We start from the raw sequence: 19,859 nt of genomic DNA, 5'->3' as shown, positions 1-19,859 counted from the left end.
TGTTGAAGGAGTATTGATGGCTTTTCTTAGCGTATGCTTGAAAAATATTAGGGCCTAATGAGATAAAATCTTGGGTTATGAATTTTCTTTTTTCTGTCATTCAGCTCTAATGTTCTTTTCCAAACTTTTTTTTTGCTTCATATTTCTTGTCTTTTTCTGTATGAAATCCAAATTGTAGCAGAAGTACCTAGAATGCATTCCCTGTGTAAATGTTTCATTGATGCATCTTTTGTGATCTCTGCTGTGATCATTACTGAGTAGCCTAAACAAATCTTTTCGTACAGGATAGTGTTCTGCAATGGAAAAATACTGTGGAACTGGTGCTCTCACAGTAATTTTAGGAAAGAATTGTTAGCTCTTTGTTCTCAATGACAGAAACAAAAGATTTCGTTCCCTTAGTTTCTCTTTCTCTTTTTCTTTCTGCTTTAAAACTGCCTTTCTCCTGCTGCCTGTTTGAAAAAAATAAAATAAATTCTAGGACAAATTTTCTAGCATGGACATTTCTTCTTTCATCTCTGTATCAAAAGCTATCCAGAGGATGAGTTGATTAACAGAGCATCTCTGGCCTAGCACACATTAAGCAGAGAGGCAGTACAATCTCAAATCCATGCAGAGGAGACAGAGAGGAGGAGGCAATGCATGCTCACATTATCCTCTTTGATAAGACTTCCAACACACAGTGGGCTTCCTCTCTAAAACTGTAATCTTAGTACAAGGAAAAATAGGGAGGAAACTTCATGTAATGGAGCCAGCTTCAGTTAGGAGTCAATAAGTGAGCTTTTTAGCACATTTGTGGGGCTGTGTTGTTGCAAGGGTGTTTCTCAGAGTGCCATAATGGACACTGGAGGATGTGCTCATTTACTTTCCCTCATTTTGCTTTAAGGATGGACTCACCCCACTCCACTGTGCTGCAAGAAGTGGCCATGACCAGGTTGTGGAACTGCTTCTGGAACGAGGTGCCCCACTGCTTGCGAGGACCAAGGTGAGTGCCGTATTAGAAGATACAGTAACAGCTCTATATAACTTTCCAAATCATGTATAATGTCACTGAAAGGACGAGGAAGAAGAGAGGAACATTTCAGTTCTCCCAAAGGAAATGTATTAATGGGTATAATGGTCCAGAAATAAGGTTTTCTTACATAATTAGGAACTGTGCTTTCCAAAGATGTGAAACAGTATATACTTCAATACTCCTCTCTGTAATACCAGACTGAACACCTGAAGTACAGCGCTATTGAAAGCACTTCACTTCTGTGGCTTCTTACAGCCATAAGACAGAAAGATGGAAAAGGTGGGTCAGACATTTCAGAGAACTGATTCTAGGTATATATTTTCCTATCCTTCATATAAACTAATTAGGACCTGTGATTTTTATGGTCTATTTCATATTTGGAAAATTATTTCAGTGTCTTCTTATTGATTTCTGAAAAGAGTCCATCTAAGATGAATGCATTTAATAGAAATACTGTCTCTTTGGTCAAAACAGTGAGAAAAAGACCCTTGTAGTATAATAACAAACCTCAATGAGCAGCACTTCACATCAGTAGATTTCAGAGTGTCCGACAAAGGTAGCTGGTATCATTAGCTGCAAAACAGTGGAATAAAGTATTGCAGCAAGCAATTTAAGTATCATTTTCAGACCATTGCATCCTTTATTGAGCCCCACTCCCTCAAACAGGGCTCTAAACAAGGGCAATTAATGTATTCTGAGCCATTGTTATACTTACTGGAGACCAGTAATATTTTCTCTTGATAGTCTTCAGGAGGTTTTATCACTGAGTTGCATGCATATCAGATACATTGAGTAAGGATGTCCTCAAGCTTTGTATCCCTTGATAGCACTAAGTAGTCCAGCTCATCTCTTTATACAGGAGGGATCCACAGTGTGATGGTAATTGTAGGCAAAAAAAAATTCCTTAGACCTTCTCTGCTCCCTTTGGTGGGAGAAGGTGCTTAGGTGAACCCTATCTGTCAGCACCTTTCCCTTCAGTAAGAGGTAGAAAACCTTGGTAGAACAGACCCTACCACATATATTGTGCGTGCTTCAGGCAGGACTCCCACATGCTCCCATTCAAAGGCAGAGGTTGCCAGCTAGGGCAAAACATCTGGGCTGCTGTGGCAGCATCTGGACATTCCCCTGTGTTGAGGACTGAGCAGAGGAGAACTGTACTGGGAATAATTCCCTCCTTCCAGGTAACAGTCACTTTGACCACACCAATTCAGTTACCAGTTCGAGTCTCTGTATTACAGCCTATCTTTAAACACGGTGCTTTTTAAATCTCTCATCACATGTAAAATGTTATGCATATTATTAGCAAGAGTTCTCTTTCCTTTGAATTGTCTGCTTCCCACAGATTTCAACATAATATGTTGAATATGTTTTATTAAATATTAAATCATAAGGCAAGACCCTTAGATTATTTTCCTTTGATTAACAACTGATTTTAATTAATTATATAATGTTTCTCTAAATTTCAGTGCATTTCCTGGAAGGGGAAGGGTGACTAGAGTTTTTATTTTTAATTCCATCTGTAGCTCAAATGCAGCCCTGTTTCGGTGATGGGATTACTCTGCGAAGTCCCAGTGGCATTCTTTGAGAATGTGCTGTTATTTAGGAGAGAGGTGCTAGAAGTTACCATTCCGTTTTCTTTTGCCACAGAATGGGCTCTCCCCACTTCACATGGCGGCCCAGGGGGACCACGTGGAATGTGTCAAACATCTCCTCCAGCACAAAGCTCCTGTGGACGATGTCACCTTGGACTACCTGACCGCCCTCCATGTGGCTGCACACTGTGGCCACTATCGTGTCACCAAGCTCCTTCTGGACAAGAGAGCAAATCCCAATGCTCGTGCCCTGGTAAACCTGTCCCACCTGTGTCACATAGCAAACCTACCAAGGGCAGATGAGTAGCTCTTACTAGTAAAGCCAAGTGAAAACTGTCAAGAAACTCCAACAACCCTGAATAGCTGCAGTCACAAAGGGGTTGTCACACTTACTCATTACCAGTATTCTGTCTCCTATCATTAAGCCTAGTTATGCACCATGTCCCATGACCAGTGGCTGTAGTGTCAGGTCTGGACGCGCCACAGAGTTCCTAAAGTCACAGCTATTTCTAGGTGACGGTAACTTATGCATTGGTATTTTGTTGAATTGATAGTCTAGTTTTTCATACTATGTTGTGATACACAAATAATTTTTAAAAACTTTCAACTAAATCAGTAAGCTAATCGGCATGGAGAAAATATATGACAAAACTAATATTTCTGTATTTATCAGATTAATACATTCCCTTGTATTAGGTGCCATGTTCCTTCCTTTTTAAAAAACAGTTCTTCTGATGCTTACATGAAAACAGGTATGATTCCTTTCACTCACTGTGCAAATCATCATCTCCTAACTAAGAGAAAAACATCATGTTTGACTTCAGGAGCATAAAAAGCTTTCAAGAGTCTAATCTATCCAAACCCAGACAATATTTCTTCTGCTCTGTCATTTTTCTTGACCTCTCTATACTTGCAAATCTCATAACCCCTTTTTATTCCTTCCTCATCTTATGTTTTTCTTGTTTGGTCTTTTCCAGCATCATTTTCAATTGGTTGGTCTTTTTCAATGCTGTTTTCAGTCAGGACTTGTTTTTCTTGCCAGTCTTCTGATTATCTATAGCTGTACTTTCCTCAGCTGCCCACACATACACATTGTATGCTAGCCCCCACATCTTCTTTCTTTCCTTCCATGACCAGAATATACCTCCCTCTCCCTTCCTCCCTCCCTGAGAAACATCTATGCTGAAAGGAAAGGAGAACTGCTCAGGCTGCTCCTTCCTTCTCTCCTTCCCCCTCTCTCATACTCTTGCGATTCCTCCCCCATCAGGGACCTGTCACCTCTGGCTTGTTTACAGTATTTAATACATTAAATACATGGTTTCTGTTAGTACTATATTTTTTTATGCCTTCGCTCATCAAACTGCTTCTTGCTTAAATAGAAATAGGAAAGTCAAATCAACTCAGGCAATAAATTAAGTGGAAAATATGATGACTTCTGAAACAGTAAAACTCCCTATGAAATATATTGAGATATGATGTGCAGGAGGTAGAATATCTAATGGTTTTGATTACTTCTTAAGAAACTAGGGAAGGCTAATAGTAATATTCGGCAGAAAGTACTGTGATGGAACAAATTTTACAAATAATTTATTTTCATCTATATTTAAAAATGTAATAATTACTATTTGCAAAACAATTTAGGGATACAAGCACTATATGAGTTCTCAGCTTTTCCAATCTGTGTATGCTTTAAGGTACCTTCAAATCAACTAGTAATTAACATTTCTCTTAACAGAAGCTGACGGTAGAATAATCTGTCATGTGTCTCTTCCTAGGACATAAGATTTCACTGATAAATTGTTTGCTACTAGTTGAGTGTTTAGCAATACTGACCCCTCTCATTAGAAAATACAGCCATTATTTGACATTGTCTGAAAACATTACTTGTGCTGTTCACTAAAATGTTGACAATACAGTGAATAATGTGTTTGCTTAGCTTTAGGCACACACTTAACCTGTATTAGCAGTAACAGTACATAAAAAGAGCTTAAAGTCAAAGCATGTGTACATGCTTCGTACACAGTACAAAGCCATGCTTTGTTGAAAGAGCCCCAGTCTTACTCAATGAGCATTTCGAAAGAAACAAATATCTGCTGCTTGTAAGCACAACACTAAACCTACTGTCTCACAGTATAAGATTGCTAGGTTGCAATACTGGTTTAAGATGTTCCCTTTTCCACTCCCCTTTCATTCCTGTTCCTGCCCTGTCCTATTTAGTTTTAACCCGTATGAGGGCTGATACCTTGCTTACAGTGCTTTATGACTCAGCAGGGCAGGAATAAAGGAAGAAGGGCCACAAATATACTGAGACTTTGTGAAACCACAGCTGAAGTAGGGCAATTAATTTAAGGTGTCCTTGCAAATGCACACATACACAAACACGAATACAGTATACTGTAGATTGATGTGCAAATACAAAATAAATACACATAGGTGCTTAAGGCTTGCACAAGCCTACAAGATAAAGACAAAAAATGAGGTGGAATCTGGAAGAAATACTCTGTTCTGTCTATAGAGAGGTATAAAATGCACTTTGTACATCTCAAAAGACTGAATGGTTTCAAAGTTACCACTATTGTTTCTTTTATTTTTTATTTCCTGTGTTAGGCAATCTTGGAAGCTACTGCAAATCATTTGTACACACACACATGTGCAGCCTTCAGAACCAGATACATACATACACACGTGCGCACATGCACCTGCAAGTCAGAACAGGCATGTCTGTATTTGGTTTTCAGAGGTGGAAGTTCAGTTTCTCTCCATTGCCTGAGAAGAAAGCAGCAGCACTGCTTTGTTCTGCCTCAAACTACTGGGAGATGTCTGTAATTCATAACCTCTTGTGCTTAAAGAAAATTTGCTTCTGGTACTCTAACCCTTCTGCTCCCAGCGCACCAGCATGGAGCTGTGTGGAAAGTGTAGTTGCATGTTTTTGACTAACATGACTGTCTTTTGCACAGAATGGTTTTACTCCACTGCACATTGCCTGCAAGAAAAATCGCATCAAAGTCATGGAACTCCTGGTGAAATATGGGGCTTCAATCCAGGCTATAACAGAGGTAGAAAAATGTTTCATACCCTGAAGAAACATTCCTTCTCTCTCTCCTTTTTTGCTTCCTTTTTTTTCTCTTTCCTGTCATGCCTCACTTTCACTTATGTTTTAATGAAACGAAGAAGCCCCTCCCCTATGCCGGTGCAGAGGAGTAAAACTGCTCTTGCTTTGTTTCGCAGTCGGGCCTCACACCAATACATGTGGCTGCATTTATGGGCCACTTGAACATAGTCCTCCTTCTGCTGCAGAACGGAGCCTCTCCCGATGTCACTAACATTGTGAGTATGGCTTTGACTAGAATCATCTGTGTGATGCCTCCTTCAGAGGGGCCCGGCCTACCATGCAGTTCAACCAAAGGTCACATTTGAATGATATTTCATTACCTTATTGCATAGGGTATTATATAGGATAAATTATCCTAGCACCTTTCCCAATCACCACTGAGGGGAAAATAACTATTGTATAGGCATTGTAAGCCACCTGTGGTTTCACGTACTCTTCAGCAATGCCTGAATAAGTAAAAGTTTCCCTTAAAAACAGACAAAGCTCACCAAACACTTTCAAAGCTGTGAATATAAGCCAAGCCACAGGAAAGACTGTGTTTCAGTTCAGAATGATGAAATTTATATCCAAATGGCTCCAGTTTCTGCTTGCGCAGTCTTGCTGGCTGTCATGAAATTGTGCCATTTGTGCTAGTGAAAGGATATGAGATGCTTAAACCTAACAATTAAACAAAAATGTTAAACTCAAGATGTTGCTTTTATGCAGGAAATTCCAGGACCTAGTGCCTTTTGAAAGAACATATGTAAACCTAGAAAATGTGACCTTTGGGAGGTAACAAAATGCAGAACCTGACTTACCATAGAAATGGTGTTTGTGTACCAATAGCCTAGTTACCAAGAATAATAATAATAAAAAGAACACGATAGTTTCCTGAGTTATATTTCATAGATATCTTACTGGTTTTATTTGTCAACATAAACAAATATTTAACTTCTGACTGTCCGCACTTTGAAAGCAGCTCTTTACCAGCAAGTAATGTTATAAATAAATGTTCCTAGCAAGAAAACAACAACAGCAACAAATTAATTCAGGTATGCTGGACTTGGCAGTTTTTCCCATCAGTTAGAAAAATCTTAAGTGGAACCCAGGGACAGCGCTCAGCATGCGGGGATGTTTGCCTGAATTGTTAGAACAGACTCTTCTTGAGAAAACCTCTTACTGCTTTCTACTTCTTTATAGAAGCAATTCTTACGTAAAAACTTTATTGATGATACGGAATCCAACACGAAATTTTTGTGGAAGCAATTAAAAGTATTGTGGTGGTATTACTGGATACATATGTGCAAAGTTTAATGCTTTACAATTTGTGCGACACAGGTGTCTTGGCTTTTACTTCGTAAGCTGAAGTTCCCTGTTGGTTTACTAACTGTTTTCAAAAGCTAAATTGCTTTGCTAATTCAAGTACAAAAGGGTCTTTATAGCAATCTGATCTTTAGAGGGTGAGAAATGTAAAATTTGTTCACATTTTAAACACTTCATTCTTCAGGTAATAAAATTTATATAGATGAAATTCTATATTGAGGTTTGTAACTGGGGCTTTGGGATTTTGTTTGTTGCCTACTTAGTAATCAGAGCGGGTAATACAATGTTAATTTTAAAGTGACTAAATAAATGAACTCCAGGTGAAGACAGTTTGCTTTAATTAGAAATTCATAACAGAAGCTAAACTCAGGTTGCTTCTTTTGCTACATCTAGGCAGAAGGACAAGTAGACATGATTTTTGATGCAAAAGAACTTGACAAGAGTGTTTGGTTTGGCAGTTATATTTTACCTTGACAGTCATAAAATATGGTCCAGTTCTATAGTAAGGAGAAGGAACTTAACACATAGAAGCATTCAGTCCTGCTGTGTTGTCAAAACATAACAGGTATATACAGAGCTCTTGATTGCAGAACTGCCGCAGTACCTAATGTACCAGATGTAGATGAGCTGCACAGGGACTGTTTTAGTCCACTTTATGACAGTAAGCTCAAAGAATGTTGAACTGTGCAAAATTCAGCTTGAAACTCTGTCATCAAGGAGCAGTCACTTTCAGTGTTCCTGTGCAAATCTATGCTTTGAATGTATCATCTGTACTTCGTTATTCAGATCTGAAATTCCACATCACTCCAGTTAGCCTTCCAAAGTTTCATACACTCCTTCAAATTCTGTGGGCTGCAAAAAGCTTGGAATGACATTTATTCTGTAGCCTGCAGATAGAGCTGGGCTGCTGAGCACAGATTTTACACATTTTGTGTGCTGGCTCAGTTGTGCACAGCCACTGCAAGGACTTTTAAAGCTGCCAGCTCCACACAGCGTGCAGGAGGAGAGCATTTGGAAAAAAAAATGCCCTTCCATCTTGAGGCTTGTGTGCCTCGCTGTCCCTCAAGAGAGATGGGCTCAATACACTCATACCTCCTGTATGGTGCACAAGATGATGCATCCGTGTGTAGAAGGCTGAGGAATGCATGTAACCAGGGGACTCTATAAGGCAGAATATTGTATAAACCAGGACTTTTATCCTAACCCTCTGGAGTGTTATTATGTTTGTCCAGGATCACCGAGTTTGCAGACCACAACCCGGTGACATGTATGCACACACTATTCTTAACTGCCTGTCCTTGGCTCTGAAGCCAGGTTCTCAGTGGGCAGAAACGCAGGTCTCTACACGAGCCGAAGCATGGGCAGAATTTGCAGCATCGGAGCTCTGTTTCTTCACAGAGGTTTGGGACACTGACACTTTTTTGCTTTTCTGCAGCGTGGAGAAACGGCGCTGCACATGGCAGCACGTGCTGGGCAGGTGGAAGTAGTTCGTTGCCTCCTGAGAAACGGGGCCTTGGTTGATGCCCGAGCCAGGGTAGGTGTTCTGCTTATAACTTTTTTGCTTTCTCTTACTCAAAAATGTAGCAGAAGCAGGGGAGCAAAGGAAGAGCAATTTCATTTTTATTTGAGTTGTGGGTTCAACACTAAGCACACCTGAAACGGTTCCAAAACCAGTAATGTACAGAATGTGTGCGGGGGGTTGACACCGGCCGGTATCTCAGTCACTTGCTCTCTCCCCGTGCTAGGGAATGGGGGGGACAATCAGAAGGTCAAACTGAGTCAGACAAACTTTTGGGTTGACAGGTTAATAAGTGAAGGAGAAAGAAAAAAAACAGAAACAAAAAACTGGAACAAAACAAGCCCTCCCCCTAGAAGTGAAGGAAAGGCAATCACTCACCACCTCCCACAAGCAGACTGCTGCCCAGCCAGTCTCCAAGCAACAGCTCCTTCGGAAAAACTTACCACCCAGTTTTATTGCTGAGCATGACGTTACATGGTATGGATTACTCTGGTCAATTCAGGTCAGCTCTCCTGGCTGTATCGCCTCCCAGCAGAGAAGGCCTTGACATGGTGTAAGCACTTTTCAGCAATACCTAAAACACCAGTGTACTATTAACACTGTTCTGGTCACAAATCTAACACACGGCACTTTATGTGCTGCTGTGAAGAAAATTAACTCCGGTTCTAGCCAAGCCCTGTACAATATACTTGGCTGAGACCAACAATAGCTGCTCCATCGAACCAAGAAGATGCACAGCAGCGTCCTAAATCCAAGCATCAGAGGTTGGGTAGCAGTTACTGCCAGGTTCTGAAACCAAGGGGACAATTTGAAGAGCAAGGTAGTTGGTGTACAACAAATAAGAACACAGAGGAAAGCAAGTGATGGAAGCTGTGTGTCATATTATTGAGAAAAGGAAAAAAATGTTTTTCTTCGTAGTTCCTCTCTTTCTATTCTGATAAGACATTGCTGAAGCTCATCTCCAGAATTAACTGGCAAGCCCTCCTTTACTGCCTTCTTTGTATTATCAATTCTTAAGATTTTTGCAAGACCAATGCATAGAGACAGCCATTGGGATCCAACACAATATTGTGTTCAGGATAGTTCTACCTGCACTAATTATCTACTCAATTTGAGTTGTAGGAAGAACAGACTCCACTGCACATTGCCTCTCGCTTGGGTAAAACAGAGATTGTCCAGCTTCTGCTACAGCACATGGCCCACCCTGATGCTGCAACGACTAATGGGTACACCCCACTGCACATCTCTGCCAGAGAGGGACAAGTTGATGTTGCGTCAGTGCTCCTAGAGGCAGGGGCCTCACACTCCATGTCCACCAAAGTAAGACAAAATGCTTTGTGTCTGTATTCTAGTAGCACAGGCAGTGCATTCCTGTGCAGGTCTGTTTCATGAAGAATGTGCTTTCACTCTGAGAAATTGAGCTAGTTTGGGTCTTTTTTTGTTCTTATTTAATCCACAGTAACCCAGTAGACTGAAGTAACATCAGAAGTTAATCAAATTTTGACATATTTTGCTGTCATCTAAAGTTGTGAGTTTGGTTCCCACAGGAGCTAAATGCAGGTCATGAAAAATACATTGCCACAACAAATTTAAATGTACCTGAAGTCCTCGTTCATCTCTATCCCATTGTGTTACAAGTAGGGATTTTTTCCAAACATTTTCAGAGTACAAAATGCAGATCTGGGAGGAGGAAACAATTTATTTTTTTTCTAATGAACAGGCCTGCTTGCTTTTCAAAAACTTGTTTATTTAAATAGTAAAATAAATCTGGTCTGTACTAGCTGAAAGGAATGTTCCTAAATGCATGTTTATACAATTCAGCATCTGTCCAGACTCATCTAATTCTGAATCTATTTTCAGTATTTCTATAAATGAGATAGCATATGACACAATAGGCCATTTTTCTAGACTGACAAAAGAAATAATCTGTGGAATATTGCTGTTTTCTTAGACCAATACATTCATAACATTGATGAACACATAAGAAAATAGGTACTGTGAATAGGTACTGTGAATATGCCAAGATAACTTTTCTAAATTTATCACATGTGAATAAGTGATTCTCACCATTGTTTTAGGTCTAAAGAAGTATCCCTGATATCACAGTTGTAGTTTAAAACATATTTTTGAATCATGGGGTGTCTTCCAGGGTTCACAAGACTAAACTAGCAATCGGAAATTATGATCCATGGATTACTGGGAATGCTTGCTGTTCTCCTTTTATCCGTCTGTTAAATCACATTAAAACGGTTAAAAATACATTAAATACTTCCCCAGTTTTCCATACGGCTTTATGACAGTTGCTTTAGTACTGCAGAAACATTTTATAATTATGAGGGAAAGATGTAGCCCTCTAGATAATCTTTCTACAAACCCGTGATTCATGAGCTGGAAATGTTTTTGATTCCCTGACGTAAACTTTTGTTGTGGTGGGATTAATGGAACAAGTTGGTGATGATAATAATCATTATACATCACTTATGTGTCAGGCAAATAGGTCACTGTAGTTCCCTGGAATTACAGTCAGGGCAGTGGTGCAGTCTGCCACCTACTGTCTTGCATTCGTGAGTTTTCCTTATCAACGTGATATTTAAAATTAAATGAGTAGGCAAGCAGCATGTTAGCTTGACACAGGCCTTATGTTTGTGCTTTACTGACAAGCATTCTAGAACAAATAGAAAAGGACTCTTTCCAAAAGGCAAGATTTTTGTCTTGCCACATGTTTCCAATGTTTCCAAAAGCACTAGCGTTGAGTCAGGCATGACTTTTTTTAGCTGAAGTTCAGAGGCTGCAGCAGAGGTTGGTGACCGTATAGATTAAAAAAGGAAAAAAAAAAAAACACAAAAAAACACAAATGGAAATCATTTTTCTACAAACTCTTTCAAGAAGAAATATAAGGCTTGGAGCTTGTCTCGCTGAATTTAGTTGGTGTTTCATTGTTACTGGCAACAATTGACACAAGAAATATTTCTAAAGCTGTCATCATGAAACTGGAAAATGCAGCTGGTTTGGAATAGGAATTTGTACAAGTGCCTTCATTGCCCACACAGTGTATGTTGCTAGCAGAATCTGTATCAGATAAAATGTCTGACACACTGTCGCCATGTACTTTGGACAGGATAATGAAAGGGGAAAGTATTTTTTGTATTTCATGCTTCTAAACTGCTCTTAAGGGATGATGCTATTTCTAGAGATGGTGATTGATTCTAACAGCTAGAATATAGCTTGAAGAACTACTAGTTTAGCGACGTGGTTCTTGAAAGGGAGATGTCAATGTGATTTTTAACACAAGCACTTTCTTCTGTCTCCCGAAATTTTTCAGAAGGGATTCACACCCTTACATGTGGCGGCCAAATATGGAAGCCTGGAAGTGGCAAAACTCCTTCTGCAGCGTCGCGCCTCTCCCGATTCAGCTGGCAAGGTACTCACCAGAGAGAGGAAACAACAATCAGCAGTGGTTTGGATTCTTACTTAGGGTCTAACTGTGTGAAATGTGCACGCGGAGGAAGCCTGCAGCTGCTTTCAGATGGTCGTGTTAGCTTTATTAAGATCACATTCTCCCGAGGCTGATGATTATGGGCATTAGCTTTGGAGGCAGTGCTGCTGCCCATTGGGTTTCGGTTCCTCACAGGAGGGCACGCTGTGCACGGCTGGGAGAACAAACGTGTTTCTGTGGCTCAAGAAACACCGATGCCACCAGGCTGTCTAAACTGTAAAAATCCTAATTAAAAAAACCAACACGGGGGCGAGGCCAGTTTTCCCTGTGCTGCGGGAACGGGTTCTCTGAGGGCTGCTCGTGTTCACCCTCAGCTGCTTCTCCCCCATATCGTACAGCCTAGCCCACTGCCTGTGGTTTCTGGTCACCGTTGCTAACGTTAACCCCCCCGCTGCCCCACGCCCCGCTAACGCTCGCTAACCGCCCTTACAGAACGGCCTCACGCCCCTCCACGTGGCGGCCCATTACGACAACCAGAAGGTGGCTCTGCTGCTGCTGGAGAAGGGCGCCTCGCCCCACGCGACCGCCAAGGTGAGCTCTGGCCGCCCAAACAGCCACCCCGATGGCCACCAGCCTCCGTCCTCCCTTCCCTCCTTCCCAACGCTTTTCCCCATCCTCTGTGGAAAGCTGGAGGCGGTGCCAGGTGTCATTGGGCATGGGGGAAATTGCAGTTCAGTGTAAATTAAAAAAACAACAACAAAAAAAGCCTCCAAGGGGTGGAGGGCTCACTGCCTGGAGCAGGTTGCCCCAGGGATCCTTGGAGGTGGTCAAAATGTGACTTGGCTGGTCCCTAATTAACCTGGGAGGCTGGCCCTGCTTCCAACTAGATGACTGACACCCTGCCCAAGTTGTTCTTCTTCCAGACCTTCCCTGAAAAAGAAGAAATAGATATGTGTATGCATATATATGCCTCTCTCTGCCCATTTTTATATTTGCGAGCTTTAGTCATAGTTGGAACTCACTTTAGGATTATGTAATATTAGAAACCATGTGTATATTCTGACCACACATAAGCAGAATTCATTCAGGGATTAGGAATTGTGTTATGATATCACTGTGCTAGGCACAGGCTAACAAAAGGAGAGAATAACAAGAGAATTGGTACCGGTTTCAGCATGTTCTACCCTGTACGAGACTGCTTTTTACATGCTGCTAAAAAATAGAGCCAGTTCTTGAAGTGATGATAGGAGAGCTGTTGTTTATGCTGGGAAAGCTTCAGTTGTAGTAGGATAGCAAGGGAAAGCTCCCTTTTAAGAAGACACAGACCAACCGAGAGAACACCTCCAACAGAGACTGTTTGCTCTGAGCCAGAATTTTCCCACTTGGTGCTCTGTAAAGCAATTAAAGGTGGGAAGTTGCCTTGTTGCCAGAAAATACCATCAGCACCTTTCTCCTTTGCTTGAATGGTTAATTTGATCAGAGAAGCATTCATCCCTATCCCTGTTTCCAACCAGAGTCATGACTGACACGTATCAAAATCCCATATGCAAACACACCTCTACCCACACGATCCCAAACCACACATAATGTAATGAAGAGTGTGCACCCATCATTCATCCCAGGGGATGTCACCCATCAGTCAGAGGTGAATATTTACAATATAAGTTATTAAAAAACTGAGTGTCAAACTCAGGCTAATTTGGAGGTATTAGGTCCTGTCTGCCTAGCGAGTGCCTGCTTTGTTCCAGTTTGTATGGAGAAAATAACAGACAGCGACAGCAGCAGGACATCAGGGCAATGTGGGACATGGCTGGCACTGAAAATATAATGGAGTCCCATCTCTAGTGATATGGGGTAACAGGAAATTACCTGGTTCAAAGGTGTCTGACTTCCTAGGCTTACGTGGCTGTTAACTTTATTCTCATTTTGTTTCCTGACATCTGTTAGAATGGATACACCCCTCTGCACATCGCTGCCAAGAAAAATCAGATGCAGATAGCGACCACTCTACTGAACTACGGGGCTGAGACCAACATTTTGACCAAACAGGGAGTGACCCCACTTCATTTGGCCTCCCAAGAAGGTCACACTGACATGGTGACCTTGCTTTTGGAGAAAGGATCCAATATCCATGTGGCAACAAAGGTAACTCACAACTGGAGATGAAGTACTATGGTGGGAGTACCCACTAAGATACAAAGCACAGCATGAGAATCATGTAGTGTTGTTAGAAATTGTCTGCTTCACTTCCTTATATGTGAATTTGTGAGCCTGCAGAAGTGATGACAGGTGAGTGAACAGTAGAAGCGTGGAGGGGAAACCAAGGCATGGCAGATAGATTGACCAGTTAACTTATATCATGCAATTAATGGCTGTACCGGGTAGCCCACAGGAGGAGCTGTGGCTGTTTGCCACGACTGGAGGAAAATGGTGTAACACCTGGCTCTGGTAGAGGGCTTACAGGAGAAAACGTTTTCTGAGGCATTCAAGAAGGCAGGACTGCAGCATTTTTGTTGTGTTGCAACCTTGCCATCCCTGAGCTGTTTCATATACGCTGCTAGAATTTTACATTAGTTGCAAAAGAGGAGGAATGTAAAATTCAGAGGTTGTGGGCCCATGGGCTGATTTAATAACGTATAACAGAAACCTGAGAGCTACAGTCCAAAAGAATTTAGTGCTCATGCCAGCAAAGGCTCTTTTCCTCATATATTTTACCCTTCAGCCTTCCTTCTGAGTGGAAGAAATTGGCAGCCTCTGGCAAATAACAAAACAACAGTATCAGTGGAGTAGTGAGTAGAAAATAATGCTCTGGAGGACCTTTCCAGTCTTTTGGATTTTCTATGGTTTTACATGATGAGCCCTATAAAGAAAATGAGCTGGCTCCTCAAAAACCTATTACTGTAGGTCTTTATAGGTCACCAGATTTATCCATGCACATACATATAAATCTCGCACACCTGAGGTCAGAAGGCTGCAGCTTTTGTTTGTACAATTCAATATGGAAGGCTCAAGTCTCATTACCTGGAATTAGTGTAATATGCTATATAACCAATTAAAAACAAGGCAGTTTTCATTTCTCTTTCAAAATTTGTTCTCTTTCTTGTTCATGGGCGAGCACTGTTTGCGTGATCACAGAGAGCTTTTAGGCAAAGTTGCATCCTTGGTGTCTTTGAATGGGATCTATTTTTGGAGTTCCTTTCTTCCTTCTGACTTGTGCCTGCAGTTGTCAAGGTTCCCTTTCCCGTCTGAGGAGTGGGAAGCCCAATGACTGTGCTTCCTGCCCTAATTTATTAATGGGCTTCTCCAGTAATAACAGCTTCTCCAGTGACATTATTGTATAAAATATGAATGTGATCACTGATTCCTGAAACATTTACGCTGTGGTTCTGGTGATATAATTGCTGTGGAGCTGTTTGTCAGCCGGAACAGAAGAAACATCAACTCTACTTTGTTTAAAAAAAACCCCACATTTCTAAGCTATAGCTAGGGTCTGGTTTCTTTTTTTTTTTTTTTTTTTTAAAGATGCAAAAGTGAGAAAGGCTCGATTTCTCATGTAAAGAAGATTTTATTTTTACCCCTATTTATTTATTTATTTTATATATTCTATCTCCAGACCGGGCTGACATCCTTACACCTTGCAGCTCAAGAGGATAAAGTGAACGTTGCCGAAATACTCACAAAACATGGTGCAAACCAGGATGCTCAGACAAAGGTAAATCATGGAGTGACTACTGTCTCCAGTGTGCCAAGGGGTGCTATCGTTGTAAAGGAATGTTCCACTGAGCTTGCAGTTTTATTTCCTTGTTCTCTTGTTGTAGCTCGGTTACACACCTTTGATCGTGGCATGTCACTATGGAAACATCAAAATGGTGAATTTTCTTCTCAAGCAGGGAGCAAATGTCAATGCTAAAACAAAGGTAAAGAATATTTCATTGCTTTCTTTTGCTCTTTATTATGAAGTTATCAACCAAGCGCTGCTGATACACACCACTAGGTGCCTTTCTCACTATGAAACTACAGTTATTGGATGGTAGGTGTCCATATCTGCTGATTTGTGGCTGTATTGGAATGCATTCTGTCTGCTACATCTCCTTGTGTAGTGTTCACAAAAGAAAAGTCAAGTAACTCTTTGTGTGTGTGTAAGGGGTTATTTTTTTGGTGCTGGTGTTTTTTTGTTTTATTTTCATATGCAACTAACAAATGCAAGCTTGTTTCTGATCGCATTCACACATGGTTTACACCAGTGTAATACCTGTCTGTTGCCAAACTGATAAATAACGATTCAAATACTGTGAGGGTGATGCCAGATTCTCTCCAGTCTGTTGGGAGAAGAGTGGGAAGAATTACTGCCAAAGCATGGGTGGCATGACTTCGGGAAAGGAAGCAGCAGCAGTGGGAGAATGCAGCTTCCTGGCGACATTTTGTTTTGTTTCGAGAGGGAGCTGGGTCTCCTGTTATTGAACAGTTCTACTGAAGTGGACCAAATTGCCAGACTGAATGTCTAATGACTAACTTCAGCAATTCCTTTAAATATAGACTGGTGTGCCTAGCAAACAAACGTGATGCCTTGTGTAGCCAGATGTGCATATCTCCAGAGTATATAAAAAACCAGACTTTCTGGTGACTGTAAAATATTCAAGCTGAGGTATTTAGAAGCTAACTAAAGGGGCATACATACTTGTATCTTTAGTATTAGGTCCCACTCAATGTGTACGGGGGCACTGGAACAAATTCTGATACTAGTTCCCCCAGGTATTTCACTAATTTAGAGTAATTTCATTAAAGTCAGTGAGTTTATATGACAGTAAGGGGCAGGGCTTCTCCAAAATCTCATGTCAAGGGACCAATAAGAATATGGGCAGTCTGTCAACCAGTACTGTGCACTTGGTTTAGAGCAAATCAATCCTGGCTGGATTCAGGGTAGGCATGTTGAAGTATAAGTAAGCTCTCGTGCCTGCGGGATGTTTTATGCCATCTCCAGTGAAAAATAGTATTACTGAACTCCGTTTTTAAAGGACTGCGCTGATATTTAAGTTAAGATAGTAAGTATACTTTGCACTACAACCTACAGTAAGATCCTCCTTTGATTTCTTAGTAGTCCATGCGTGCATTACTGTACATTTAAGAACTGTAACAGTTCTAAACTATCACTGTTTAATTAGTTGTACATAGCATTACTTGCATCTGTTGAGTTGCGAAAGAGATGATTCTCAGAGTGTGTTCAGGGCCTGCCCTCAGGTTTTACCTGTATAGTGCAATCAACTTGGTATTTTCTCCCAGTTTATTTTCTGCTTGCTTTCAAACCAATTGCAAATAATTTTGTAAATGAATTGCCTGACTGGACTTACATAATACCATCTCAGATCAACTAGCCAAAGTACACTTTGGCTGTGTTTCTGTATTGTGTAACAACAGAATTGAATCACTGGAGCAGATAAACATATACAGTTAAGCATGTTTGTTAATACAGACATTGTGTACATGTTTTTCAGTGTAATTATGGCTTGACCAGGCCTTTTTGAAGTGAAAGTAAGGCTAAAATGATTGCAATTTTTAACAGGTATATATTGTTAGTCTTTTTAAAAGCAAATGACATGAAATCACTGCTGTTAAAAAATTACGTATTCTTAAATTGTATCAAATATTTTAAAGGCAAATCTTAAGGCTTCTATGGAAAGCAAAGAGGCGAGAGAAAGAGAAAAATTCTCTGCTTCAGCTATGATTCTGTGTTTTTAGCATACCACTTTAATTTGCTGTTCCTCGCTGTTCCTATCCAGAAATTGGCTTTTATTGTGTGATGTAAGATGATAGATGAATAAAAATACTTTCTTTAAGTTTTCATTAATCTGGGGAAAGAATGTTATTATTACTGTAGATTTATCATCTTTGTGTCAGTTGATGGCCTGATTTCTTTTAGAAACGTCTCAAAAGGAGCAGAATTAAGCAAACCAAAGTGTCTAATCTAATTGCTGCTGGTTGTTGTTGTTCTTTGTTTGCTTTTATGGTGACCACTGTGGACAACAGAATGGGTACACCCCTCTTCACCAAGCTGCTCAGCAAGGCCACACTCACATCATCAATGTTCTTCTCCAACATGGGGCCAAGCCCAACGCCATCACCACTGTAAGTCTTTGAAGTGTCTGTGGAATATGTTTCCCTAGATAGTTCTTTCCTTTCCTTTCTTAAGGCTTAATAGCAAGCCTTTGTTTTGGTGAGCGTATTCCTCAGACAGCTGGTTGTCAGATGTGTAAATGTAACTTCCTCTCCTTTTCCTTACACTCTTAAGGTAGTTCAGATATAACTCAGTGTGCACTAAGCTGTATATGACATGAAGAAACTGATTTCTGAGCTGTTGGTATCTTGAAAATTGGTATCTTGAGAAATATTTTTCCATAAAGTGGAAAATCTGAACCTGGGTTTCTTGGAAGATTTGAATCCAGATTGCTGTCCCTCTACCCACTGGTTCTCTGTTTTAGCTTCTTACTAAGTTCATGGATGTTAATACCTCTTCAAAGACCATGAGTAACCTCTTGCACAGCTCCTTTTCCATGGTCAGCTGGGAATGCAACTGTTCTATTTCATGTTGATATTGTTGTTAGTCACCTCTACTTGGGAAATCTTTAAAATGTAGCCAGAAAGTCCAAAACCTGTGGTCATTCCCAAAGTTGCTCCGGCTACCATGTATTTTGTGTATTGTGCATGCCTAGACTGGCACTGGGGGGGGACCTGTTTGGTCCTGGGACAGTCACATAGGATAATCTTCTGTGAAGTTAGCTGAGATAGCAGTTTATATGCCATGACCCAAGACACCAGTATCCAAACCATGCATCCAAGATACCAGCATATGTGTATCATCAACAGGAAATCTTTAGTCAGCTTCTGGGCCTGAAGGTTCTGCTGGACACATTCAGCCAAAGGTTTCTTTACTTGAATTCAGTCCTCAAGTTGGGTCTTTCATGCCAACACTTACCCAAATCCAAGCAGAGTCTCAGGAATGTGTCTGCACTGCACGGTTTGCATGCTTTTTAAGATTCTAACTCTGTTCTTGTCCATATATTGCAACCTTTGGGTTGACATAAGAGAATTTCAACATGAGACAGCTGACATGGGGTTATGGGAGTGGGATATGGGCAGTTAATGTGCAAGTGACAGTAACAATCACACTATTTGTGCTGTAAAGATGCTTATCTATTCATTTTGTGGTGCTAATCCACAAACCTTGCATTGCTTCAGGGCTGCTGAGCTAGGCTAATGCAGAAGAACTGAAATGATGGGTAACTAAAGCTGATACTGAAGGAAGAGAAACCCTCAGGCCGACACCCTGCGCATAGCGCAGTGGTATCACGCGAGAAACCAATACAGTGTGAAGAGCTATACGGTGGCTTTCCACAATTCCCCTAGTAGGCTAGCATGTAGTTCTTCAGTTCAGTGCAAAGTAATGTCAAACAGTTCAGTGTGCAGCTCTTTATGGAGAGTCATGGACTATGTCCCTCTGCCCCCTTCCCAAGCTGAGTGGCGTAGGGCCCACGGACTGGCACATTGCAGAGAAAGAGCCAGGTCACTCAGAACAGGCTGCCAGTCCCGTCAGTCAGTTCTGCAGGGAAGTTATGCCCTCAAAAGAGTTATGGACGATTTAGCAAGTTTCTGATACTTATTTTTCTTTTATTTTTTTCATGAAAAGGTTCATTAATTTTGCCTCCTGTTGTGGCTGGCCTTATGCTACAATGGAAGAGCTCCTCAAAATAAATTGCCATGGACCCTATTTTGAGGCAGTTTGAGTGGAATTTCAAATGCAGTGAGACAGATGGCAATCTTAATTACTGTTCATTTAAAATGAAAGGTTACAATCTATGTTCATAAAATTGAATTAATAGTGCTTATCTCCC

At 40.9% G+C, this 19,859-nt stretch overlaps 1 protein-coding gene across 24 annotated transcripts in view; it reads left to right on the top strand.

Moving 5' to 3' along the window:
* The window catches only part of ANK2 (ankyrin 2), a 336,396-nt gene that overhangs the window by 235,383 nt on the left and 81,154 nt on the right, over positions 1-19,859 (top strand). For 10 of the 24 annotated variants that reach the window (XM_082759087.1, XM_082759100.1, XM_082759108.1 and 7 more), the window contains 12 exons: positions 884-982; positions 2,660-2,857; positions 5,562-5,660; positions 5,833-5,931; positions 8,454-8,552; positions 9,660-9,857; positions 11,860-11,958; positions 12,466-12,564; positions 13,921-14,118; positions 15,587-15,685; positions 15,792-15,890; positions 17,998-18,096. In XM_082759087.1, the coding sequence (XP_082615213.1) occupies positions 884-982; positions 2,660-2,857; positions 5,562-5,660; positions 5,833-5,931; positions 8,454-8,552; positions 9,660-9,857; positions 11,860-11,958; positions 12,466-12,564; positions 13,921-14,118; positions 15,587-15,685; positions 15,792-15,890; positions 17,998-18,096 (1,485 nt within the window). The remainder of the gene's footprint in view (positions 1-883; positions 983-2,659; positions 2,858-5,561; positions 5,661-5,832; positions 5,932-8,453; positions 8,553-9,659; positions 9,858-11,859; positions 11,959-12,465; positions 12,565-13,920; positions 14,119-15,586; positions 15,686-15,791; positions 15,891-17,997; positions 18,097-19,859) is intronic. The other 14 variants (XM_082759093.1, XM_082759091.1, XM_082759088.1 and 11 more) reach the window with 4 other exon arrangements.

Source organism: Aythya marila (assembly GCF_965140915.1).
Source record: "Aythya marila genome assembly, chromosome: 4".
Classification (NCBI taxonomy): domain Eukaryota; kingdom Metazoa; phylum Chordata; class Aves; order Anseriformes; family Anatidae; genus Aythya; species Aythya marila.
The sequence above is the reverse complement of the archived record's forward strand: the minus strand, read 5'-3'. Positions and strand labels throughout refer to the sequence as shown.